The sequence below is a fragment of the Schistocerca cancellata genome, chromosome 2 (genome assembly GCF_023864275.1).
Source record: "Schistocerca cancellata isolate TAMUIC-IGC-003103 chromosome 2, iqSchCanc2.1, whole genome shotgun sequence".
Taxonomy (NCBI): Eukaryota; Metazoa; Arthropoda; class Insecta; order Orthoptera; family Acrididae; genus Schistocerca; species Schistocerca cancellata.
In genome coordinates, this window is record NC_064627.1 from 286,843,834 (window position 1) to 286,866,439 (window position 22,606).

At 40.0% G+C, this 22,606-nt stretch overlaps 1 protein-coding gene across 2 annotated transcripts in view; it reads right to left on the reverse strand.

Moving 5' to 3' along the window:
- Nucleotides 1-2,777: 2,777 nt before the first annotated feature.
- LOC126161634 (trithorax group protein osa-like) overlaps nucleotides 2,778-22,606 on the reverse strand; it is a 98,985-nt gene continuing 79,156 nt past the window's right edge. For both annotated transcript variants that reach the window (XM_049917594.1, XM_049917593.1), the window contains exon 7: nucleotides 2,778-6,684. In XM_049917594.1, the coding sequence (XP_049773551.1) occupies nucleotides 4,874-6,684 (1,811 nt within the window). In that variant the 3' untranslated portion in view covers nucleotides 2,778-4,873. The remainder of the gene's footprint in view (nucleotides 6,685-22,606) is intronic.

Below are 22,606 nucleotides of genomic sequence, written 5' to 3' on the forward strand. Positions count from 1 at the left end.
TGTATGCACATTATACACTCTTTTATTGCTACTGCTTTAATGACTATGAGCAACATAAACTTGTATAACACAGCCCTTCTGCTGCAAACAGAACACTAGATGCCTAATCATCAGATTTGAAAGGAGTCATCTCCAGTACTTTCAAACTCAATTACTGAGCACAGTAGATTGCTAAAGTATGTTGTAATGGTGTACATTGTTTAACCCTGGGGCCAACTGCAACATGGCAACTCCACGACACCATGCTTAAACCCACTATGCAATAAAAGAGTTTTTTTGTCTCTTCTCAAAAATTTACTTACTGGGACATGACTCCATTTCCAACTCACTGATTCAGTTACTTAAGTTCATACAGTTATACACGTTCATCCAGTAAATAGAGACAGATGACCACAGAATATTCCATTTTTCATAAAGGGACTTTACAAAAAAAAGTTAGTGAGATGGGAACTCTAGCCAGAGAATTTCAATTGGCATCTGAAATAAGAAAAAGAAGATTACGGTTTAGAGTCCCATTGATGACCAGGTCATTAGAGACTTGGCATATACTCAGAAAGATAGGGGAAGGAATCTGATCATGTCATTTTGAAAGGAACCATTCCAGTATTTGCCTTAAGTGGGACTTAGAGAACATACAGGAGACCAAAATCTAGATGGCGGAATGGGGACATAAACCATCATCTTCTTGACTATGGGTTCAGTACAAAGTTCAGTCATCGATAGGTACACACAAAAGAAAACTTGCTAGCTTTCAGACGATATCCCCCCCCCCCCCGCCCCTCCCCTTCGAGGTTCGAGTCCTCCCTCGGGAATATCATTTGATGAGCTAGAGCATGCACACTATCCCCCCCCCCCCCCCAGACACACACATGCACTTGTCCTACATTGTTGTCAGTTCAACACACAATACTGCAACTGCATTTGGCAGAAGGACTAGGGTGGGGCAGGGGTTGCGTAGGATGGTGTGGGTAGAGAATGAACGAAGTGGGAAACAGGAATAGGAGTGAGGTGCGGCACACATTGAAGATGACATGAAGGCATGGATTGGGAGGTGGTGACAAGGCAGAGGAGGGGGAAATTGTTGGGTAGAGGGTGTGGGGGCAATGGGTTAGCAGAGACTGAAGGCAGGAGGATTATAGAAGCAAAGGATGTGTAGCACGGATAGCTTCAGAGAGAGAGAGAGAGAGAGAGAGAGAGAGAGAGAGAGAGAGAGTGTGTGTGTGTGTGTGTGTGTGTGTGTGTGTGTGTGTGCGCGCGCGCGCGCTCTAGCTCACTAGTAAGTGGTCCTTTACTCCTAAATTATTTACACATAAATATGATTTCAGTTGTCTTACCACTGTACACCACTCAGTGGACATCTGGAGGCAAAGTGAGAGCTTTTACAAATGTTCTGTTGCATTTGCATATTATGGCACAGTTGCAGTTTGCACATTAACTGCCATAAAATCTTGAATTGATAGCTATGCCTGGCCATTCTGACATATACAGAAGTATCACCACACTAGAGTATAAGTTCAGGAGAATGATGCTCCAACAGCATTAAAAGAAACTTGATAGTTAAGTAATAATGATACACAAACATTCCTCACAAGCAAACTTTTTGTAAAGATTGTTCAGTAAAATAAAGCTCAGTAATTGACTTCCAGTCAAATAAACTTGAAAATTTTCAGTGTTGAATATAAACAAAAATACTATAAGAAAACATCTGAAATCATTAATTACCAGATTTTGGCAAAACTTGCATCATGATAACTCACAGGAAAATGGTTGGTTCTAGCGGGTGTTGCAGAAGAAATGGTCAGAATTCAGGGATATGATTGGAATGATCATTCAAAGCCAAAAACTCTAGTAAAAATGGGCTCTAAAACACATACCTTAAGAGCTGTGAGCACTGCTTCACCTTAATTTCTGTGAAATACATCTCTTATATCGAACAAATGGTCATAGCTCTTAAGGTATGCGTTTTAGAGCCAATTTTTATCAGATTTTTCTTTTTTGTTTTGTTCCATATTACCTCCTCTCAAATTATAGAAAGCAAGGCGCTTGCAGTAGAGGAGATTTGTTTCTCAGTATCAAAGCTGAAGATCTGCTCATAGCTCATGAAGTATCCATTTTAGAGCCCACATTTACTAAACTTCTTTGCTTTGCACAATAGCTCCTGTTATATCCCTGAATACTGATCATTCCTTCTGGGACAACCTATACAATGGTTAGGCAACCAAAAATGTGTCTTGTGGCAGATAGTTGTTATTCAAAAATTCCTTTTGGCAACAGACCCTACTGCAATTAAAATGCATAAAATAAATTCTATTTAGTTTTATTTTAACATTATCAAGCATCATTCCTGAATAACTATTCTGTTTGCAGAAATAATCATTTTTTTTCTGGATAGTTCTCATTACTTAAATTTTGAAAACTTCCTAATAATATTTTCAAACATGAAAAAATTAATTTTCGATATCAATAGTGAATAAAGGATAAAATATATTGCAAATGAATGTCAATTTGAAAATACTGAATGTCTGGTTACATTCTAAATTCTCAAATGCTTAAATGCAGTGTTTTTATAATTTTATTGTGACCAATGCTATTATAAGGCTACCAATGCACATTTCCTAGTTGTCCATAATACGTAGTGAAACAACAAAACTATGTTAAAGCTTTAGAAGCTGCTCTGTCACTGCTTTTCTTCCTCTTCCAATGCAATTTACATAATAATAAATTAAAACAAAAAGTAAGAGAAACACAATTTCCTTCTGGAAGATATTTTTCTCCCGTTTTATTTGAGTGGCATCTTTATTTATTCACTGAATTGCCTGCTACATCATCAACACTAAACGTATGGACAACTAGATGAGCACATACACACACATGCAATACACAAACAAACAAAGGAACACTGGATTACACACATTTAAGACACAGAACTCCTACAATAACAGAACACACTAATTCAAATGTAAAGAAGCAAACTAATACAACCAGAATATTTTGCACTAGTTACATTTAAAAAGACACATTTAATATCATGTACAGCAACACCTAGTTACTACATTAGCAATGGTGATGAGTATCACAAAAACATTACAGACAGCTATTCTCATAATAATTTCCTTTTACATATCTTAGAGGAAAATGAGTAAAAAGTATGCATGTAAATAAACATATTTTACATATAAATACGTATTACCTCCAAGTGTCAGTAAGTATACACATGGAGTAGTTGCAGATCATTTTTAGGTCTATATGTAATTCACATACTGTATTGGACATACTGTATAAAGGACCAATAATCTTGTCAAGTAGCATACATACTTACATTTTATAACACCTAATTACCACTGAAGTCACAACACAGAAACATAGCTCTATTTAAATACTGCAGCATAATTACTTTCTTAAAACTGCAATGTCAGGAAGAATAGGCCTTTTCTGGCAAACATGTCAACAAAGCTCACAAAGTCAAACTGCATGAAAAGCCATATAGAAGCAATTTATCCACAAAACAAACCAAAAATTATTTCTCTGAAAGAGAAATACTAAGGATCAACAAATTATTCCAGAAAAAGAACAGAATATCTGGCTACAAATGGGCAATGATCTTGTTGATAATGCATACACATAGAAGCACCAAAGCATGGTTTCATCAAAACTGAAACTTAAGCCAATGAAAAAATTAAACACATAATGTGACCTCTTGTTAGAATATAACGAAAATACAACAGTTAATGCAGAGTGTGAGCAATGGGCATGACAACAGAGACAGAAAGTAGAAAAACCAGTCAAGATAAATAAAGTTACAAAAGCAAGTTATTCTTTCATAGACACCTGCTCTGTGATCATTTCTCATCCTACAGGACTCAAATAATACATTATTTCCTCATCTTTTATTTTTTCTACCTGCTTTTTTACTCTGTGCCTTCACTGCAACTACAGTTCTGTTTATCTCACATCCAAATATTTACTTTTAATTTCAACCAAATTCAATTTTCTCAAGGATTCTTTTCACAAATCCTGTAGTTATCATTTATTCAAATGTCATCATCATATTTCTTGTTTACTTGGCCAACATGACCAAGGAAAGCTTTGTAATCATGTAGATGATGTATACAGCAGTTTGGATTAACTGCAATTAACCATCATTCTTTGTTTCATGCACATCACTTTTCCATCACTATAAAGACGACATTAAGCAGTGGTACCCCTCAAAACAACAATCTGACCCCCTGGTAACTTTTTAATGAGGAGGTGGAAATGAAATCACTGTTCTCTCTAATCTCTTTTCCTATCTTACACAGCTCTGATATGAACAAATGAAATATGAAAAGAACAAGTATAGTTTACTATAGAATATAATTTTTTGTCCTTCTGCACACAAGTAGATCATCTCATCAGGTACTAGTTATATAGACCTTTATAAAAAAAATAGCTATCCACATACTGTTATTAACTTCAGTAAAATTTACTTTCTGTTTAAACAGAATAGATACACCGCACAAAAAAATAAATCACAGTATAAAAAGCAAAGAATACATTTCAGCGATTGTCACTGAACAAAACAGTAACAAAAAATAGTTTACACCTGCATGCAAGCAATAAGAAATAAAACAATCAGTTCCAGTAAAGCAATGGGGACATGAAAACACTGCCTGCATAGCTTAACTGGTCTATATCATATTAAAGTGAGTATATCATGTAATTATAGACTTCATGGAAGTTTTCTGAAAGTCAAGTCAATGTTATTACATAATTAATTACACACTTTGAGGTGTTTAAATAGCTGAAGCAATGAAAAGGAGGAAACCTCATTTCTCTTCTTCACACCAATACTCGATATGTGGAAGTGACTCAAAATCTTCCAAGGGTGTTACAATTACTGTGGTGGTGGCTGGTAACTTGGAAACCTGCTCTGGTCATATCCACCATACTGACTTTGAGGAGGGGGGCCATGTGGCCCAGGAGGTGGCATTTGGCCTGAAGGCGGACGATACTGGGAATACCCTTGTGTTGGTGGAGGAGGATATGACTGTGGTCCATACCCAGGTTGTCCATGAGATGGGTAGCCATGCTGAGGAGGGTAACCTTGTGGCTGTCCAGCCTGGGGAGGTGGCGGAACATAGGTCTGAGTTGTGGCTGGATGTGACTGGAGAGGTGGGAGGCCATAACCACTAGGAGGATTCTGTACTGAACCAGGAGGTGGACCCTGTGGTCCACCTGGACCTCCAGGGGGCTGAAAGCCTGCCTGTCCAGGAGCAGTGCTCGGTGGGTGCTGTGGAGGCATGTACCCACTCTGAGTCACAGGTGGATAGCCTGCCTGTGTAGTTGGAGGGTACCCACTTGATTGTGTAGTTGGAGGATATCCACTTGACTGAGTGGTTGGAGGGTACCCTCCAGACTGTGTTGTTGGCGGATAGCCACTGGCCTGTGTTGTAGGTGGAAATCCACTTGTTTGTGTTGTTGGAGGGTACCCACTGGACTGAGTTGTTGGAGGGTATCCACTTGCCTGTGTCGTCGTAGGATACCCACTGGACTGAGTTGTGACAGGGTACCCACTACTCTGAGTACTTGGAGGATAATTGCTAGCCTGTGTGCTGGGTGGAAAGCTACTACCTTGTGATGGTGAAGAATAAGTAGTTTGGCTCGTTGGAGGGAAGCTTCCACCCTGTGTAGAAGGTGGATAATTGCTTCCCTGTGATGACTGCGGGTAACCACCAGCCTGGCTCGAAGTGGAGTAGACTCCTCCTTGTGATGATGGAGGATAAGCATTTGACTGTGATGAAATAGAATATATCGCTCCACCTGACTGTGATGAAGCCTGATATCCACCAGACTGTGATGTTGAAGGGTAAGTAGCAGATTGGGTAGAAGGTGGAAAAGTGCTAACTTGAGTTGTTGGAGTATATCCACTGGCAACAGACTGTGCGGAAGGAGAGTAGTTGCTACTGGACTGCGTGGTGGCAGGATAGTTTTGTTGTTGTGGACCAGCTGAAGGCCCTTGAGGATAAGTTTGAGTAGAAGCTGATGGTGCAGAACTGGTAGTAGTTCCAGTCTGTGAGTAAGCTGTCTGAGGAGATCCAGTAAAGGGTGGTGAGGTTGCAGCAGAAGAGCCATAGCCTCCTACTCCAGGACCTGGACTTGAGCGGCCCACATATGTACTAGTTGATGTCTGAGAAGGGCCTTGGGCTTGAGTAGATGGAGGTACAAAATTTCCTGACGGACCATTCCCTGGACCTCCATAATTTCCTGGAGCTTGTGTTTGTTGGGACTGTTGCTGTGGTGGCTGCTGCTGCGATGATGGCTGCTGTGATGGTGGCTGCTGTGATGATGGTCCATGAGATGGATGTGACGGATGTGATGGATGTCCCTGATGTGGTTGGAAGTTGCTGCTTGTAGGTCCAGATCCTGGACTAGGGCCAGTGCTGTTAAATGGGGGTCCAACCTGTCCTGTCTGAGTTGATGATTGTGCCACTGGTCCGTAACTTGTCTGAGAGCTAGCAGACCCATAAGCTGGTTGTGGCTGACTTGTAGGAATTGGCCCATGACTGTAGCCACTGTTAGCCTGATGAGATGGTGTACCACTTGACACTTGATAGCCACTAGGTGTTGACTGTGATAATGCCTGTCCAGATCCTGGAGGTGGTGGTCCATATGGTGAAGGTAAATTTGGTCCAGTGGGCCCACTGCCTGTAAAACAAAAAAAAATCTGTGCTACATATTTTGTTATCACTTGAACTTTTGTTATTGCTGAGAAAAGCATTTAATTATTTGTGACTAATCTGATTTTCATATGACAGTGTAACATAGCATTTAATTTACTACATAGCAGTGAGAAATTTGCTAACTAGTACAAAGAAATCATGTTTTTGAGCAAATTTTTATGTGGCAATAACAATGTATATTTCACAGTTTCGATTAAATAATCAAAGAATAGGTTCCTTCTGGTGGAAGACACCAATGTTTTACCACTATACAATGTACATAAATTTGGAGTAAAACACTAGAGACAACACAAAGACCAACAACAGAACTATTTGTCTCTTTTTAAGACCACAACGCTACTACTACAGACAATTTTTTAAGAAGAAATACCTACTATGTGGGAACTGTAATATGCCCTGTGGACTCCCTAGTTCTGACTGGTAACAGTTGGAAGACTTTATGCTGTACAGTTGTACATTGCCAACTGTACAGCATACCACTAGCTGGTTTTTTATTTATTTATTTACACGTCGAGATCCATAGGACCAAAGTGAGGAGCAAATCTCCAAGGCCATGGAACATGTCAGTACATGAAATTACAACATAAAAGAAATAAAAAATAAAATATTTATGAACCCAAAAAACAAGCCATAAGTTAAAGTAAACGCAATCAACAATACAACAAGAAGGTATTTTCCAAGGAACTTCTCAACAGAATAGAAGGAGTGACTCATGAGGACACTGTTCAGTTTTGAATCGAAAGTGCATGGATTACTGCTAAGATTTTTTAATTCAAGTGGTAGCTTATTGAAAATGGATGCAGCAGTATACTGCACACCTTTCTGCACAAGAGTTAAGGAAGTCCGATCTAAATGCAGATTTGATTTCTGCCGAGTATTAACTGACTGAATGCAGTTTATTCTTGGGAATAAGCTAATCTTGTTAACAAGAATTGACAGTAAAGAATATATATATTGAGAGGCCAATGTCAAAATACCCAGGCTCGTGAACAGGGGTCGACAAGAGGTTCATGAACTTACACCACTTATTGCCTGAACCGCCGTTTCTGAGTCAAAAATATCCTTTTAGAATGGGAAGAGTTACCCCAAAATATAATACCATACAACATAAGGGAATGAAAATAAGCAAAGTAGACTAATTTTCGTGTCAAACAATAACTCACTTCAGATACTGTTTGAATAGTAAAAATGGCAGTATTAAGTCTTTGAACAAGATACTGAACGTGGGCTTTCCATAACAGTTTACTATCTATCTGAACACCAAGAAATTTGAACTGCTCAGTTTCACTAATTATATTCCATTCTGTGAAATTAAAATGTTGGGTTTTGTTGAATTGTGTGTTAGAAACTGTAGTCACTGAAGTCTTACTGTGATTTAGTGTTAGTTTATTTTCTACAAGTCATGAACTGCACTATTTGAAACCGAGCAAATGTTGCACACAACATTCTTTACTACCAAGCCAGTGTCATAAGCAAAGAGAAATATTTTAGAGTTACCTGTAATAGTAGAGGACATATCATTTACATAAATAAGGAACATGAGCGGCCCCAACACTTATACTTGGGATACCCTCTATTCGACTGTACCCCACTCAAATCCCACATCACAGCCATTCTCAACACTGAATAATGACCTTTTCCTGTCTGGTGCTGAAGTAAGAGGTGTGCTACTCCCCATATTCCGTAAGGGTCCAACTTCTGGAGCAATATTTTGTGATCTACACAATCAAACGACCTAGTTAAATAATAATAATAATAATAATAATAATAATAATAATAATAATAATAATAAAAACAATGCCTAGCATTCGAAACCTATTGTTTAACCCATCCACTACTTCAGAGAGAGAAGAGAATATAGCATTTTCAGTTTTTAAACAACTTCTAAAGCTGAACTGTACATCTGATAGCAAATCATGTGATATAAAATGATCAATTATCCTTACTTACACAGCCTTTTCAATAACTTGAGCAGATACTGATGGCATATAAATAGGTCTAAAATTGTCTACATAATTCCTTTCTTCCTTTTTATAAAGTGGCTTTACTACTGAGTACTTTAATCATTCAGGAAACTGACCATTCCTAAAGGAAAAATTACAAATCTGGCTAAATAAAGGGCTAACATGTACAGCACAGCACTTTAACATTATGCTAAGCGTTCCATCATATCCATGAGAGTCCTTAAGTCTTCAGTGACTTAATTATTGTCTCAATTTCCCACTTGTCTGTATCACAGAGCATTTAAGACACCCCTGTAGAAACTAAATTTTTATTTAATTCGACAGCAATGCTCAGAAAATTATTTTAAATACTGTACGTATTGTCGCAGAAGAAGCTGAGTAGCATTGTCACTGTGGTGTAGTGGTTATGATACTAGACTGTTGCATGGAACTGTAAAATTTTGCACGAACTGTAAAATTTTAATTTCTATATTTGGCTCAAGGACATTCTAGAAGTATCCACAAATAACAAGAATCATTGTACTGGAATGTTCTGCAACTGTATATATACCGTATGTGTTCTGGCCAGAGGCAGTTCGCTCCACACTCTTGTATGTGCAAGTGCTCAATAAACCTTCACTAAGTGAAGTTAGTGTTCGTCATTCATCTAATTACACTTTCTTCTACGTGACATTATTCTGGTGGAGATGCTGGGTATTGGAACTTGTGATAGCGCACATTATTGATGACACAGTGGCTCCCATCAGGCCACGACAGTTTACGTGGCGAGAAACCCAAGTTCGAGCCATATTCCACAGATTGCACTCTATCGGAGACAGAAGAAGAAGACGTTATGATGACAGCAATTGTGTGCCACCACATGAGACATCCTTCCGGGTTCTCTGGTGATGATGGCCAAGATCCAAACAAGTAGCTAAAGGTATATGAGCGTATAGCCAGATTTAACAAATGGGGTTACACCATGTGTTTGGCTAATGTATTTTTCTGCTTTGAGGGCACTGCCAAGCAATGGTATGAGAACAATGAGGAGAAGTTCACAAGCTGGGAAGTATTCCAGGTGGAACTGCTCAAGTATTTTGGCAACACATAACGACAGAACTGCAAGGCTGAAGATAAATTACAGTGCAGGGCACAGCGTCCAGGAGAAACGACAGCATCCTACATTCAAGATGTCTTTGAGTTGTATAAAATAGTGGAGCCTAAAATGAAAGAGAAAGATAAGGTTGCACATCTCATGAAGGGTGTTGCTGAGCACATGTATCAAGCTCGACTCCTGAAGGAGGTTTCGACAGCAGATGATTACATAAAATGGTGCCAGTATATCGAGACAATGCATCAAAAAAGAATTACACGCAAGAAGTTTGAACGGCTTTCAAATGTCGTATCGATTTCTGCGATGGAGGAAGATACTGATTTCACACGTGTTCTTGATCAGATAGTGAGAGAGGAAGTTCAGAAGGCACTTGGATTGCACGGCGAGCAAAAAACGAAGATGCTTCAAGAGATCATAAGGGAGAAAGTGGAACAGACATTGAACCGAATCTCTCGTCCTTCATTTCCCCTTAAAACGGTGAAAAAGTCAAGACCCAGGTGGAGTTAAATTCCTACAATGAGGAATCTGTTTGGGCACCAAGGAAGACTGACGTCTGGAGGACCCAGGATAACCAATCAGTATGTTACCGCTGTAGATGACCGGGACATGTGGTGCACTATTGTCGAGAAAGGCATTGGATATTTGATGACACCTGTGCCAGAAGACAGCAGACCGATCTTAGTCGACGTCAACTCCGAGACAATGAAGATGAACAAGATGTGGGTGCAGGATGACGTAGGTCACCATCGTCGCAAACTAACCACTGGAGAGGATGCTCCCCAACATGCTGATAAAGGTCTCCATCGCTGTTTAGAAGCTCCAGCCAATCACCTAGCCACTGCAACCTAGAAAACTAAAGGGTGCGTCCTTCCTTGGAGGTGAGGCCGCCGAAGAGAAAAATCCTCCAGCGTCGATCACTACAAAAATGATAGGAAACTATGTCGAAATCTTCATGGATGGCCGACCAGCCCAAGCTCTTGTGGACTCTGGAGCATCATAGTCGGTCATTTCGGAGAAGTACCATTGCCAGTTGCAGCAAACCGTATTTGTCGACAACAAGACATCTTTGCTGAAGGTGGCTAATAGGAAACATGTAAAACCTACAGGAAGATGTATCATTCGTGTGGGTATAAGTGGCCATTCACAGCCCTTAGAATTCATTGTCTTACACAAGTGTAGTCACGACATCATTCTCGGATGGGACTTCTTGAAAGCTTCTCAGGCAATTATAGATTGTGGTCGCTCAAAGATTATGCTAGACGAGATGAGATACTATGGACAGGAAGATGCGCATCCGAGTGTGTGGAGACTATGTGTGCTGGGTGAAGTGATCATTCCTGCAGTCAGTGCTAGAAAGGTAACTGTCATGTGTCATGCCATGCATCAACCCATGGATCTTGTAGTGGAATGTAAGAGAAGCATATCACTGAAGAATAACTTTGTCATCCCAGTTTCTGTCATCTCCTTTAATTGTGAACTGTAAATAGTTAACTGTCGCCGAGAACTGCACATCCTTCCAAGACGTTTGTGTGTAGCAAATGCTGAGCCGTTAATTGCAGAACAGCTGAGTGTCATAGAAGCCACCCATGTCTGTGGGCGAAATTGGCACTACCACAATGAGACAAGATCTTCTAGCTCAACTATCACCAGATCTCACTAAGGAACAACTGAAGACGCTACTTGCCATTCTTCAAGAGTTCTCTGAATGCTTCAATCCACAGGTGAAGAGCAAATGAGATAAATCGATGGTGAAGCACCGGATTAGCACTGGATACCATCAACTAATAAGCCAGAGAGCCTACTGTGTGTGACCAACGGAACGTCGAATAATTTGTGACGACGTAGAGAACATGATGAAGAATGACATCATTCAGCCTTCACAGAGCCCATGGTCGTCACCCGTGATTCTTGTCAGGAAAAAGAATGGCAGTTGGTGCTTTCGTGTTGACTACAGGAAGCTTAATAAGATAACTAAAAAGGATGTTTACCCTCTTCCACGAACTGACAATACACTAGATTGTCTGAAGGGGGCTAAGTTTTTCTCAACCACGGACATGTACTTGGGATACTGGCAAATCGAAGTAGATGAAGCTGATCATGAGAAAACTGCATTCATCACCCCTGAGGGTCTGTATGAGTTTAAGGTAATGCCGTTTGGTTTGTGTAATGCACCAGCAACTTTTGAATGGATGGTGGATAATCTTCTAAGTCACTTGATGTGGACGATGTGTCTTTGTTATTTAGATGACATTATAGTGTTCTCAAAGACATTTGATGAACACATAAAAAGTGAGGGCTGTTCTTAAGTGTCTCCAACAAGGGGGACTGAAACTTAATTCAAGAAAGTGTCTCTTTGGAGCAAAAGAAATCAAAATACATGGCACCCTGTGTCAAACGAAGGTGTGCAGCTGTACCCAGAAAAGGCGAGATCTATAACGGAATTTCCTATTCTTAAAAATATTAGAGATGTGAGAAGCTTCCTTGGATTATGAAACTTCCTGGCAGATTCCTCGGATTATGTTCTGATTACCGTTGTTTTATCAAAGACTTTTGTATCAAAGCCAGCCCACTCGAAGAGTTGTTAAAAGCTGATGCTAAATTTATCTGCTCAAGAAGATTCTTTCGACGTGATGTGAAAAGCTCTGACAACTGACCCTGTACTTGGTCTGTATGATGAGACAGCACCTACAGAACTACACACAGATGAAAGTGGGTATGAAATCGGTACTGTTCTGGTGCAAATTTCAGATGGAAAAGAGGAGGTTATAGCCTATGCTTCTAGGACACTAACAAAAGCCAAGAGAAACTACTCAACTACAGAAAGAGACTGTCTTGCTATGATATGGGCCATGTGCAAATTTTGACAGTGTCTCTACAGAAGACCATTCACAGTTGTTACAGACGATCACTCACTCTGTTGGTTGACAGGTCTTAAGGATCCAACAGGACGACTCGCCAGGTAGGCATTACATCTTCAAGAGTATGACATTACCATAGTATAAAAAAGTGGAAGAAAACACCCTGGGTAAGACCATCAAGACTTTGATGAAGATAGTGACTGTCTCGCTGAACTCCAGGATCTCTCTGCTGAGCAGAAGGAAGACGCCAAGATATCTCAAATTATTCTTGCCTTAAATCGGTCAGAGGATGTGAAGGGACAATTCAAAGTAGTTAATGGATTACTTTGCAAGAAAAACTCTGATCTGTTTGGAAAGAGGTGGCTAACAGTGATTCCTAAACACATGCGCTTAGATGTTCTTCAGAAATTCCATGACACACCTGTGGCCGGACATTTAGGATTTATTAAGACATATGATAGGATCCATAAGAGATTTTTCTGGCCAGGTTTATATAGTAGTGTCCGTCACTATGTGTCACACTGTCGAGAGTGCCAGTGGAGAAAGGCAGTTCCTCAGAAACCACCTGGCCGACTCATACCAATTTCACCATCCGAAACGCCTTTCCAGCATGTTGGGATTGACCTCCTTGGATGATTTCCAATGTCTGCTAGTGGCAATAGATGGATTATTGTTTGCACTGATTATCTGACACGCTGTGCCATTACAAAAGCCATGAAAACAGCCGAAGTATTCGAGGTAGCCAAATCCACTGTGGAAGACATTGTATTAAAACACGGTGCCCCAAGGTCGTTCATTACAGATTCAGGGAAAGTTTTTCAATCGAATCTTGTGACAGAGATAAACCGTTGGTGCAATGTTACTCATCACATGACGACTGCCTACCATCTGCAAACTAACGAGCTTCCTGAATGCCTTAATAAGACCTTGGCTGACATGCTATCAATGTTGAGCAGAGCAACTGGGATGATGTGCTACCTTTTGTGATGTTTGCCTACAACACCCCCAAACAAGACACCACAGGATTTACGCCATTTTTCCTGGTGCATGGGCGTGAAGCAACTACGACGATGGACACTGTGTTTCCGTTACATCCTGATGACGTGGACGACGACTACATCAGCCAGGTGTTAACCAGAGCTGAGGAAGCTCAGCAGTTAGCTTGACTGCGCACGCTGCAGGTTCAAGAAAATGATCATCGAAGGTATGATGCGAGCCACCGCCCTGTTGTCTACCAGCCTGGTGACCTTGTCTGGATCTTCACTCCTATTCGGAAGGTTGGTCTCTCTGAGAAGCTCTTCAGGCGCAACTTTGGACCTTATAAGGTTGTAAGACAGTTGTCTGATGTTAGTTATGAAGTTGAAGATTTCAACCCCGACACAAGACAATGAAGGATCAGAGATACGGTCAACGTCCTACGAATGAAGCCCTATAAGGACCTTGCAACCCAGGGTAAATTCGAAGCTCCACCAACAGGTAACAAGTGGAAAGGTGACAAAGAGCGTAGCGGCAAAGGAATTTCTAAGAAGATCACCGGCAGGGCGAACATCAGTCATCGGGAGTCGGAGTATGCAGGACTGATGACTCATTCCTGGACTAGGAGGACATTAACACCGAGATGCTGTTCTCTTAAGGAGAGAGCAATGTTGCAGAAGAAACTGAGTAGCATCGTCACTGTGGTGTAGTGGTTATGATATTGGACTGTTGCATGGAGGGTCGCGAGTTCAAAACTCACCTCAACCGTAAAATTTTAATTTCTATATTCGGTTCAAGGACATTCTAGACGTAATATCAAGAATCATTGCACTGGAATGTTCTGTAACTGTATACATACCGTCCGTATGTGTTCTGGCCAGAGGCAGTTCGCCCCACACTCTTGTATGTGCAAATGTTGAATAAACCTTCGTTAAGTGAAGTTAGTGTTCGTGATTCATCCAATTACATCTTCTTCTAAATAACAATATATCTGATTTATTAGTAACAGTTATATTTTTACTACGAACTGGCTTTATATAGCCGGCCTTGTGCTGCTGACCAGACACTTCCTTCACAGCTGACCATATGGTTTGAATTTTATCCTGTGAATTAGCTATTTAATTTGCTTACCACATACTCTTTGCCTTCCTAATAATATTTTTAAGCACCTTACAGTACTGTTTGTAATGGGGTACTGTAGCTTGATTGTGACTACTTCTAACATTTTGATATAATTCCTGCTTTGTTCTACACGATATCCTTATCCCACTAGTCAGCCAACCATGCTGCCTTCTAATGCTAGTACCCCGTTTAGAATGTTCTAATGGAAAGCAATTCTCAAAGAGCATGAGAAAGGTGTTAAGGAAAGCATTGTATTTGTTATGTATGTTATCAGCACTACAAACATCCTGCCACTCTTGTTCCTTGACGAGGTTTAAAACATTCACTATTGCTGTTGGATTAACTTTCCTAAATACATTTGTAATTATATGTGACATTTGCTTGAGTACAAAAGCCTTTTAGTGTTAAAATTTGTGCATCATGGTCTGAAAGGCCATTCACCCTTTTACTAATAGAATGCTCATATAGTAATGAAGAATGAATAAAAATATTGTCTATGGCTGTGCTACTGTCCCCCTGCACCCTAGCTGGGAAAAACACAGTCTGCATTGATCATATGAATTTAGGAGATCTACCAACATCCTTTTTCTTGCTGCATCATATACAAAATTAATATTGAAGTCACCACATGTAACTAATTGCTTGTACTTCCTATAAAGTGAATCAAGAACCCTTTCTAGCTTGAGCAGAAATGCTCTGAATTTAGAGTTAGGAGATCTGTAAATAACAACAATTAGAAGATTATTTTCACTAAATTCAACTGCCCCTGCACAACATTCAAATATCTGTTCAAGCAGTGCCATGGACTGAAATGTAATACTGTTTTTTATGTACACGGCCACTCCCCCACCCTGCAAGTAACTCCGTGAAAAACAGCCAAATAATCTGTATCCTGGTAAAGGAAGCCTTTGAATTGTACAATTATTTAAGTGGTGCTCCGATATACCAATAATTTCAGAGTCAATATCTATAAGCAGTTCACTAACTTTATCTCTAATACGTCTTATATTTTGATGAAATATGCTAACTCCTTCTCTATTTGGAAACATGACATCCTCTGAAGGTGAGCCCTTAGTTAGAGGGACTTTCTCTAAGCAGATATACCTATCAGCTGACTTCAATCTAAAAAAGGTGCAGCTCTAACACCAACTTCTACAGAAATTTTTCCATGAATGATCCCGCCACCACCCACTACACTGTCACCTATAAGCTTTTCCAGCCTCCCCTTCCCATACCTATTGAGGTGCAGGCCATGCCTAGTGAAACCCGATCTACTGATAGGCTCATCAACTACACCGCTGAAATGTGACCCATGACCTCTGCCATCAGTGCCCTCCCCAGGCCCCATGTTAAAGCACCTAACAGCCGCACTAAGATGAGGCCGATCACACGATGTTGGAACAGCTGCACGAAATGCACATTAGTGTTGACTGCATTGTATGTTTTGTCGCTGAGCTGTGATGCCACTGTCTGTGTCTTGTGGCACTACTTAACTGCATTATTTAGTAGTACTTAACTGATTATCACCTATGTCATGCACATTGCTGATTTCTTGGAAGCTCAAACCACACATTTGTGTTGGCTGCACTGTGTACTTACAGGACATGGATGCGGAGATTCTGTCCCCCCTGCAGCATACCCTGTGCCCTCTGCCACAACCCTCATGCTCAACAAATGTTGAGTTGTAGTTCGACAGTACTACTATGTTTTAAATATATAACACACAATATGCCTGCTAACTTATTTAATCCATTTAGATAAAGTTACGAGTTATATTGTAGTTTGTACTTTAATACAAATAGTTACTTACTCAACTTAAAACATCGAATAAAACATTAAACTTCAGTTATAAATATCATAATTGAAAGTCCTGGTGAAATGTGAATAATTTAAGGAGTACGGTAACAACTCATCAAATAGTAAGTAGAGGCACTGAGACATTAAAACGCACATAAATAAGACAGGAAACTTTGCTAGCTTTAAGCTAAATCCTCTACTACAGCACATTCCCCCATACCTACACCTATCTGTATACCACACTACCCTAGCTAACTATACTGTGCCAGCACTTCAGCTTGGCTAGGTGTGGCGTTGTCTCAGGTGGTGACACTGGGGGAAAAGTAGGAGACAGGGAGTGGGAGGGAGGTTTCTGGAAAGGTGGCAGATTGCTGAGAGGGAGAATCAGCAGGTGCAAGGGATAGGAATGTGGCAATGGGGCTATGGTGAGTTAATTCTGGCCACTGACAAGTGCAGTTATACACAGTGCACAATGGCATGGAGGAGTGGGTTAGAAGCGGGAGATTGAACAGGAGAAGGAGAAAGTAACGAGAAGAGGGTGCGTACGCAGGATGAGTTAAGTTAAGGTCCTGGGACAGTGGAGGAGATGTAGGTCAATGTGGGGCAGAGGCAGGGACTAACAGAGATTGAGCCCAAAGGTCAACTCCCATCTATGTAATTCTGAGAACCTGGTGTTGAGAGGAAGGATTCAAATGGCATGCGATGTGAAGCAGTTAGCGTAACTGAATATGTTGTGATCAACAGCGTGTTCTATTACAGGGTGGTCAGCTCTGCTCTTGGTCCATTCATTCTGGTGGACAGTTCATTGGCGATCGATCATGCCCACAAAAAATGCTGTGCAGAAATTGCAACACAACTGGTATATGATGTGCCTGCTCTTTTACAGGTGATCCAGCCTCTAATAGGGCACGATAGGATAGGAGAAGCCTATGATGGACAATGTGCTGGTTGGGTGTTTCAGTATCCAACAGTGACTTGGATTCCCCACCCAGCTCAAGTATTGACACGGATAAAAGGTTAGAGATACCTGGAATTCCTGGTTGCAGTTTGCTCCCACAGGGGTTGCCATCACCAATGTGGCAATGTCCACTGATGCAACAGTGTCCGTAAATACTGCTACCCCAAACTTTGTCCAGCAGTTCTCCATATGCTCAGATGCTTTCGTTTGTGCCACTGATAGTAAAGCAATTGATCTTGCCCGTATTTGCATTTTTCGATTTGGACTGTTCCCAGACTGTTTGTGCATGCTTAGTGTGAGAACAAAAAGAAAGCCAGTAGTCTATGTGCCGACTCGCCGCACTGGCCAGCACAGTTATACACGCCTACTGATGCACACAAAGAACGCTGGTTTGCCTGCTAGTCAAGGTGTAGCAGTGCCCTTATGGGTAGAATGTTATGTGCACTCCATTAGCTCTGTAGTCTTTCTCACACATTTCACATAAACTAATTGATAAAATAAAATAAAATTTCATGTTACTTATAGCTTTATATGTCAGCTTCATGGTGGAGGATCCATACTTTCAATAACGGTAATACTTAACATGATATTCGCTTCTAAGTACAACACTGTGAGGAATTCAAAAAAGTTTGCAAAAAAAAGTATGGGGCACTACGATTTTGTGTTTGGTGCATATTACACCATATCTTGCTGCCAATGAAATTTAGCTAAGCTACTGACTCTTTCTTTAGACTTGAGAGGAGGACTGCACCTGCCTCCAGTGTCAATAAAATGAAATTAATGTAGCACGATCGCTTCCAATCGTACTCGCACGAGAATGAAATATTCATAACACATCTCTTGCAACTGTTCGAGATACCGACACGAGATTTTGACAAGTGATAGCATGCAAAGAGGAGAGTATTTTGCTATATGGTTAACACAGGGAACTTTCTTATCAACAGCGATATAGGAGAAACTATGGTTTTTATTTTATTTTTTCAATTCAATAGTGTAATTTTTAGAGAGTCTTGAACAACTATTGAAGAGAGAATTTGCTAGTATGAACCTAAATTGAAATTTCTTTTGTAGCAAACCAAGACAATGAGGTTTTCCATAAGCTATCGACCAACCTAGTCGCCTATCACATTTTCATAAGACACCCTGTTTCACGATTTTGTTGCAATAGGTATTGCAAGGTAAGTTAGTGCAACTTTTACCATATTATTAGCAAAAAGAAAAGCAAAATTAAAACTGTCGAAAAGAGAAATGTAGCTGTTCCTCATTATTGATGATGTTTCTTCAATGAGAAATAGTTAACAATTCAGACACAAATAAATTGCCAATTCTGTTGCAATTTTAGTGGAATCCTGAAATCCATCATATTTTCTACATCTACATGGATCCTCCACAAATCACATTTAAGTGCCTGGTGGATTGTAATAATGTACAACTGGAATGGAAGCTTACAAAACGATTTTCTCCCAATTTTTTATCTGAGAAATATGAAAATAATTCGCAGCAAACAGTGTACAGTATATCTGTTGCTATCCCCATTCAGAGTGAAGTGGTGAACTTTTCCACCATAATTATCTTTTAATCTGTTAAAGATAGATTGTATATACTTATGATCTATTCTAACCTTAAGGAGTAGTTTCAAGTGGTTCATGAAGTAAGGGAACAATGTAATTTTTAAGGAGCATCAACAGTGAAATGAGATTTGCTGTGGGTTTATGCAACAACATAATTAAGAAATTGCACATTTATTTTCGTATCAAGGATGTACTTCTTGTAAGTTATCAACCTGATTTATCCTCTGTTCCTCAGTTAATAAACCACTGTTTCAGAAGGCTTAAGATGCAGAAGAAAAATCATTTACTAAGTTTCAGTACCCCCTGTCCCTGTTGAAAAGGCACTGGGTTACAAGGTTAATCTGAAGTTGCAACAAAAGGAATAATTTATTTGGCCTGACTTGTTAACTTTCTCTCTTTCTGAAAAGCATAATTAGTGGTGAAAATAAATTGCCAGTTCTGTTACAATTTCAGGGAAAGCCTATAACACAGTGTCTCTTTAATAATGAACAGCTGGGGCTGAAACTTACCAAAGGATTTTCTTTCTACACCTCAGATAGATTTGACACATGAAAAGGTACAGCAAATAGTGTACCGTATTTCCATTCCTATCCCCGCATAGAGTGAGGGAGGGAATCTTCTTACTACAAATATCTTTTAATTCATCAGTGATACTGACTTTGACGAACAGTTCTGCAAGACGGTCTTCACAGCTTCAGAGTTACGAAAGAGTTTTTATTGGGTCATTTCTACTTTGCAGCAAAAATGCAGTATTGTTCTATATGAAATAACAAGTCAGGTGCCTGTGTCTCTGTGGATAACACTATTACAAGAACATGACAGTCATTACTTTATGAACCACTTGATACTACTCATTAAGAAAATATATCCCCTTTGATAAGTTTCAATTCCAGTCATTCGCTATTAAAAATATGATGGAATACAGGACTTGGCCAAAACTGCAACAGAATTGGCAAATTATTTTTGTCTGAATTGTTAACTATTTCTTATATGAAGAAACAACATAAATTATGAGGAATGGCTTTTTTTTCTTTTTTCTGTTATAATACGGTATAAATTGCACAAACTTATCTGACAATAAACAGAGTCTTCTTACAATGCAGTACATGACTAGTTTGGCCAAAAGCTTATGGAAAACTTCATTTTGTTGGTTTGGTGTAAAACAAGGTAAGAAATTTCACATTTAGTTTCATACTAGCAAATTCTCTTTTCAATAGTTGTCTAATACTCTTAAAAAATTAGTTCTGGATTGGAAAAAATAAACCCTAGCTTCTGTTATATCACCGTAGGTAAGAAAGTTCCCTATGTTAATCATATAGTAAAACACTCTCCTCTTCACATGCTACCACTTGCCAAAATCTCGCGTCGATGTCTCAAACAATTTAGGAGATATGAGGTATGTTATGACTATTTCATTTCCATGTGCATGTGGTCGAGATTGGAGACAGACAGAGACCTCCTCCCAAGTCTAAAAAACAATTTCAGTATCTAAGCTAAACTTCATTTGCAGCAATACATGGTGTAATATGCACCAAATGAAAAATCATACCCACCCACATTTTTCATTGCAAACTTTTTTAAATTCCGCCCAGCATCGTACTTAGATGTGAATATCATCTAAGTATTACCATTATCGAAAGTTTGGGCACTTCACCATGAAGCTGATATACAAAGCTATAGGTAACATGAAAAAAATTCTTTATTTATTTATTTATTTTTTTTTTTTTTTTACCGATCAGTTTCTGTAAAATCGTTCGAGGAAGACTGTAGGGCGTGCATCTTGATTCTGTTAGTGCAGAGTGTTGCCAACCTGCGGGTGAATGATGTCTCGTTCATTCCGGCTAGCCGCCAGCTAGCCAGCAGCCACGGGCCCGCTAGCTCATTGGATAACAAGGGGATATTTCCCGCACTGGGTCAAGCTGCTTTGCGCTATTCCCCCTGTGCAGGTAGCCTGCTTTTTCTCTGTACATACCCTTATGTCACATTCTGAACTTTGCTTCTGGCTGGCTGTTCGCTTCGTGAACTCCACCCGCAGAAACCGCCTGTTTATTCTTGGTGTCCACATCACTGCCAGTATGAGTTATCATAAACTATGTTCTACCTAAGCTGAGGAGGATATAAATGTGGTGACAAGGACTTTCTCACTAAGTAACTGTTCACTGTGAGGCAATATATCCTGAACAACATACTACATATTTTCTTCCAAGTTTTTTTTCTGCAACTGGCAATTTATTATCACTTGTTTCAAAAATTTTTGCAATTTTCAAGTGAGTTTCTAAAGTTCTGGCAGCAGCAGTTGCAGTTGCAACAGCAAGAAAAGGAATGGGGAGGCCAGTGGCAACAACAGAAATTGCTGTTACAACCATCGCAAAACCAATAAGTTCTCATTTTCTTGTTGTGACAACGCAAATGGCAGTTTGGAGGCCTATTTACATTGTTTTGTTTTTCACTGCAAAGCAAGTGATATAAGTAACTCTGGATATCACATTGCACCCTTACTGTCTTCCAGTAATAAACAGCATGAAGTGGTGCGAAAACTACACCTACTCTCAGACTCCACTAGTTTGAGATTTTATGATGATTGTGGTTTGCTGACTGACTATTGCGGTCACTAAACCTGCATAGTTACAACTTGGGTCAAATGTCATCAATGTGTTAAGCAATGTAAGCAAACATATGTAGCAGGGGCTGCTGATTTGAAGGCTTACCATACAAGTGTAATTTGTCCTGTAAACAGTGTGGTACATCATATGTGGAATCATTAATCCATGATGATATTATACTTCTAGCTCCTGACACACAAGTTACCATGAAGGCTTTAAAGTCACCATATCCAACCCTGAGTGATATGCGAAAAATTGCCAAATCTCACGTAGCAACAGAATTAGTGCAATCTGTTTTTCACGATACTTCTAGTGTTGACTTTCTTAATAGTGCTAGTCGCCACTGTGTTCACCTTCAACTGATGACAAACTTATTGTCTGAGTCACAAAGAAACTGATAGGCCAATAGTTCGGTGAGATGGGATGTAGTAGTTAGAGCAGTTCTTAGTGCTCCGCCACCCTCACTGCTGGTAGATGCGCATGAACAGAAGCACTCTGCCCACTGTCGGCATGTCTCAAGTGTCATTATCAATGATTCCCAGAGAAGTTAATGCAGTCAAATCATGCTGAGACCATGGCCCAAGGCATCAACAATGTAGCTGCCCTTTAAGTGATGTCATCTGTTCTGTATACCACAAACTGGAGCATCTAGCATGTGCCTGCCTTGGCCGACACATGACAACAATGGCTGCCAGCGCACTGCACGCTATCCTGCTAATACCAACACAAGCAGCAGAAGATGGGACACACAAACTCATGGTGCAGCTGGACATTAATCAAGCAGAGGCAGAACCAGTTTGACACAGTTGCAGCCACTTCTGGTTAATGTGGGTACCTACTGGTGCATTGGCTCCCCTCAGTTTCCTCAGTGCAGAATGGTGACATGTAATCGATAGTTGATACTGTTGCACAGTCAGATCATGAACCAAGCTAAGTATATGAATGC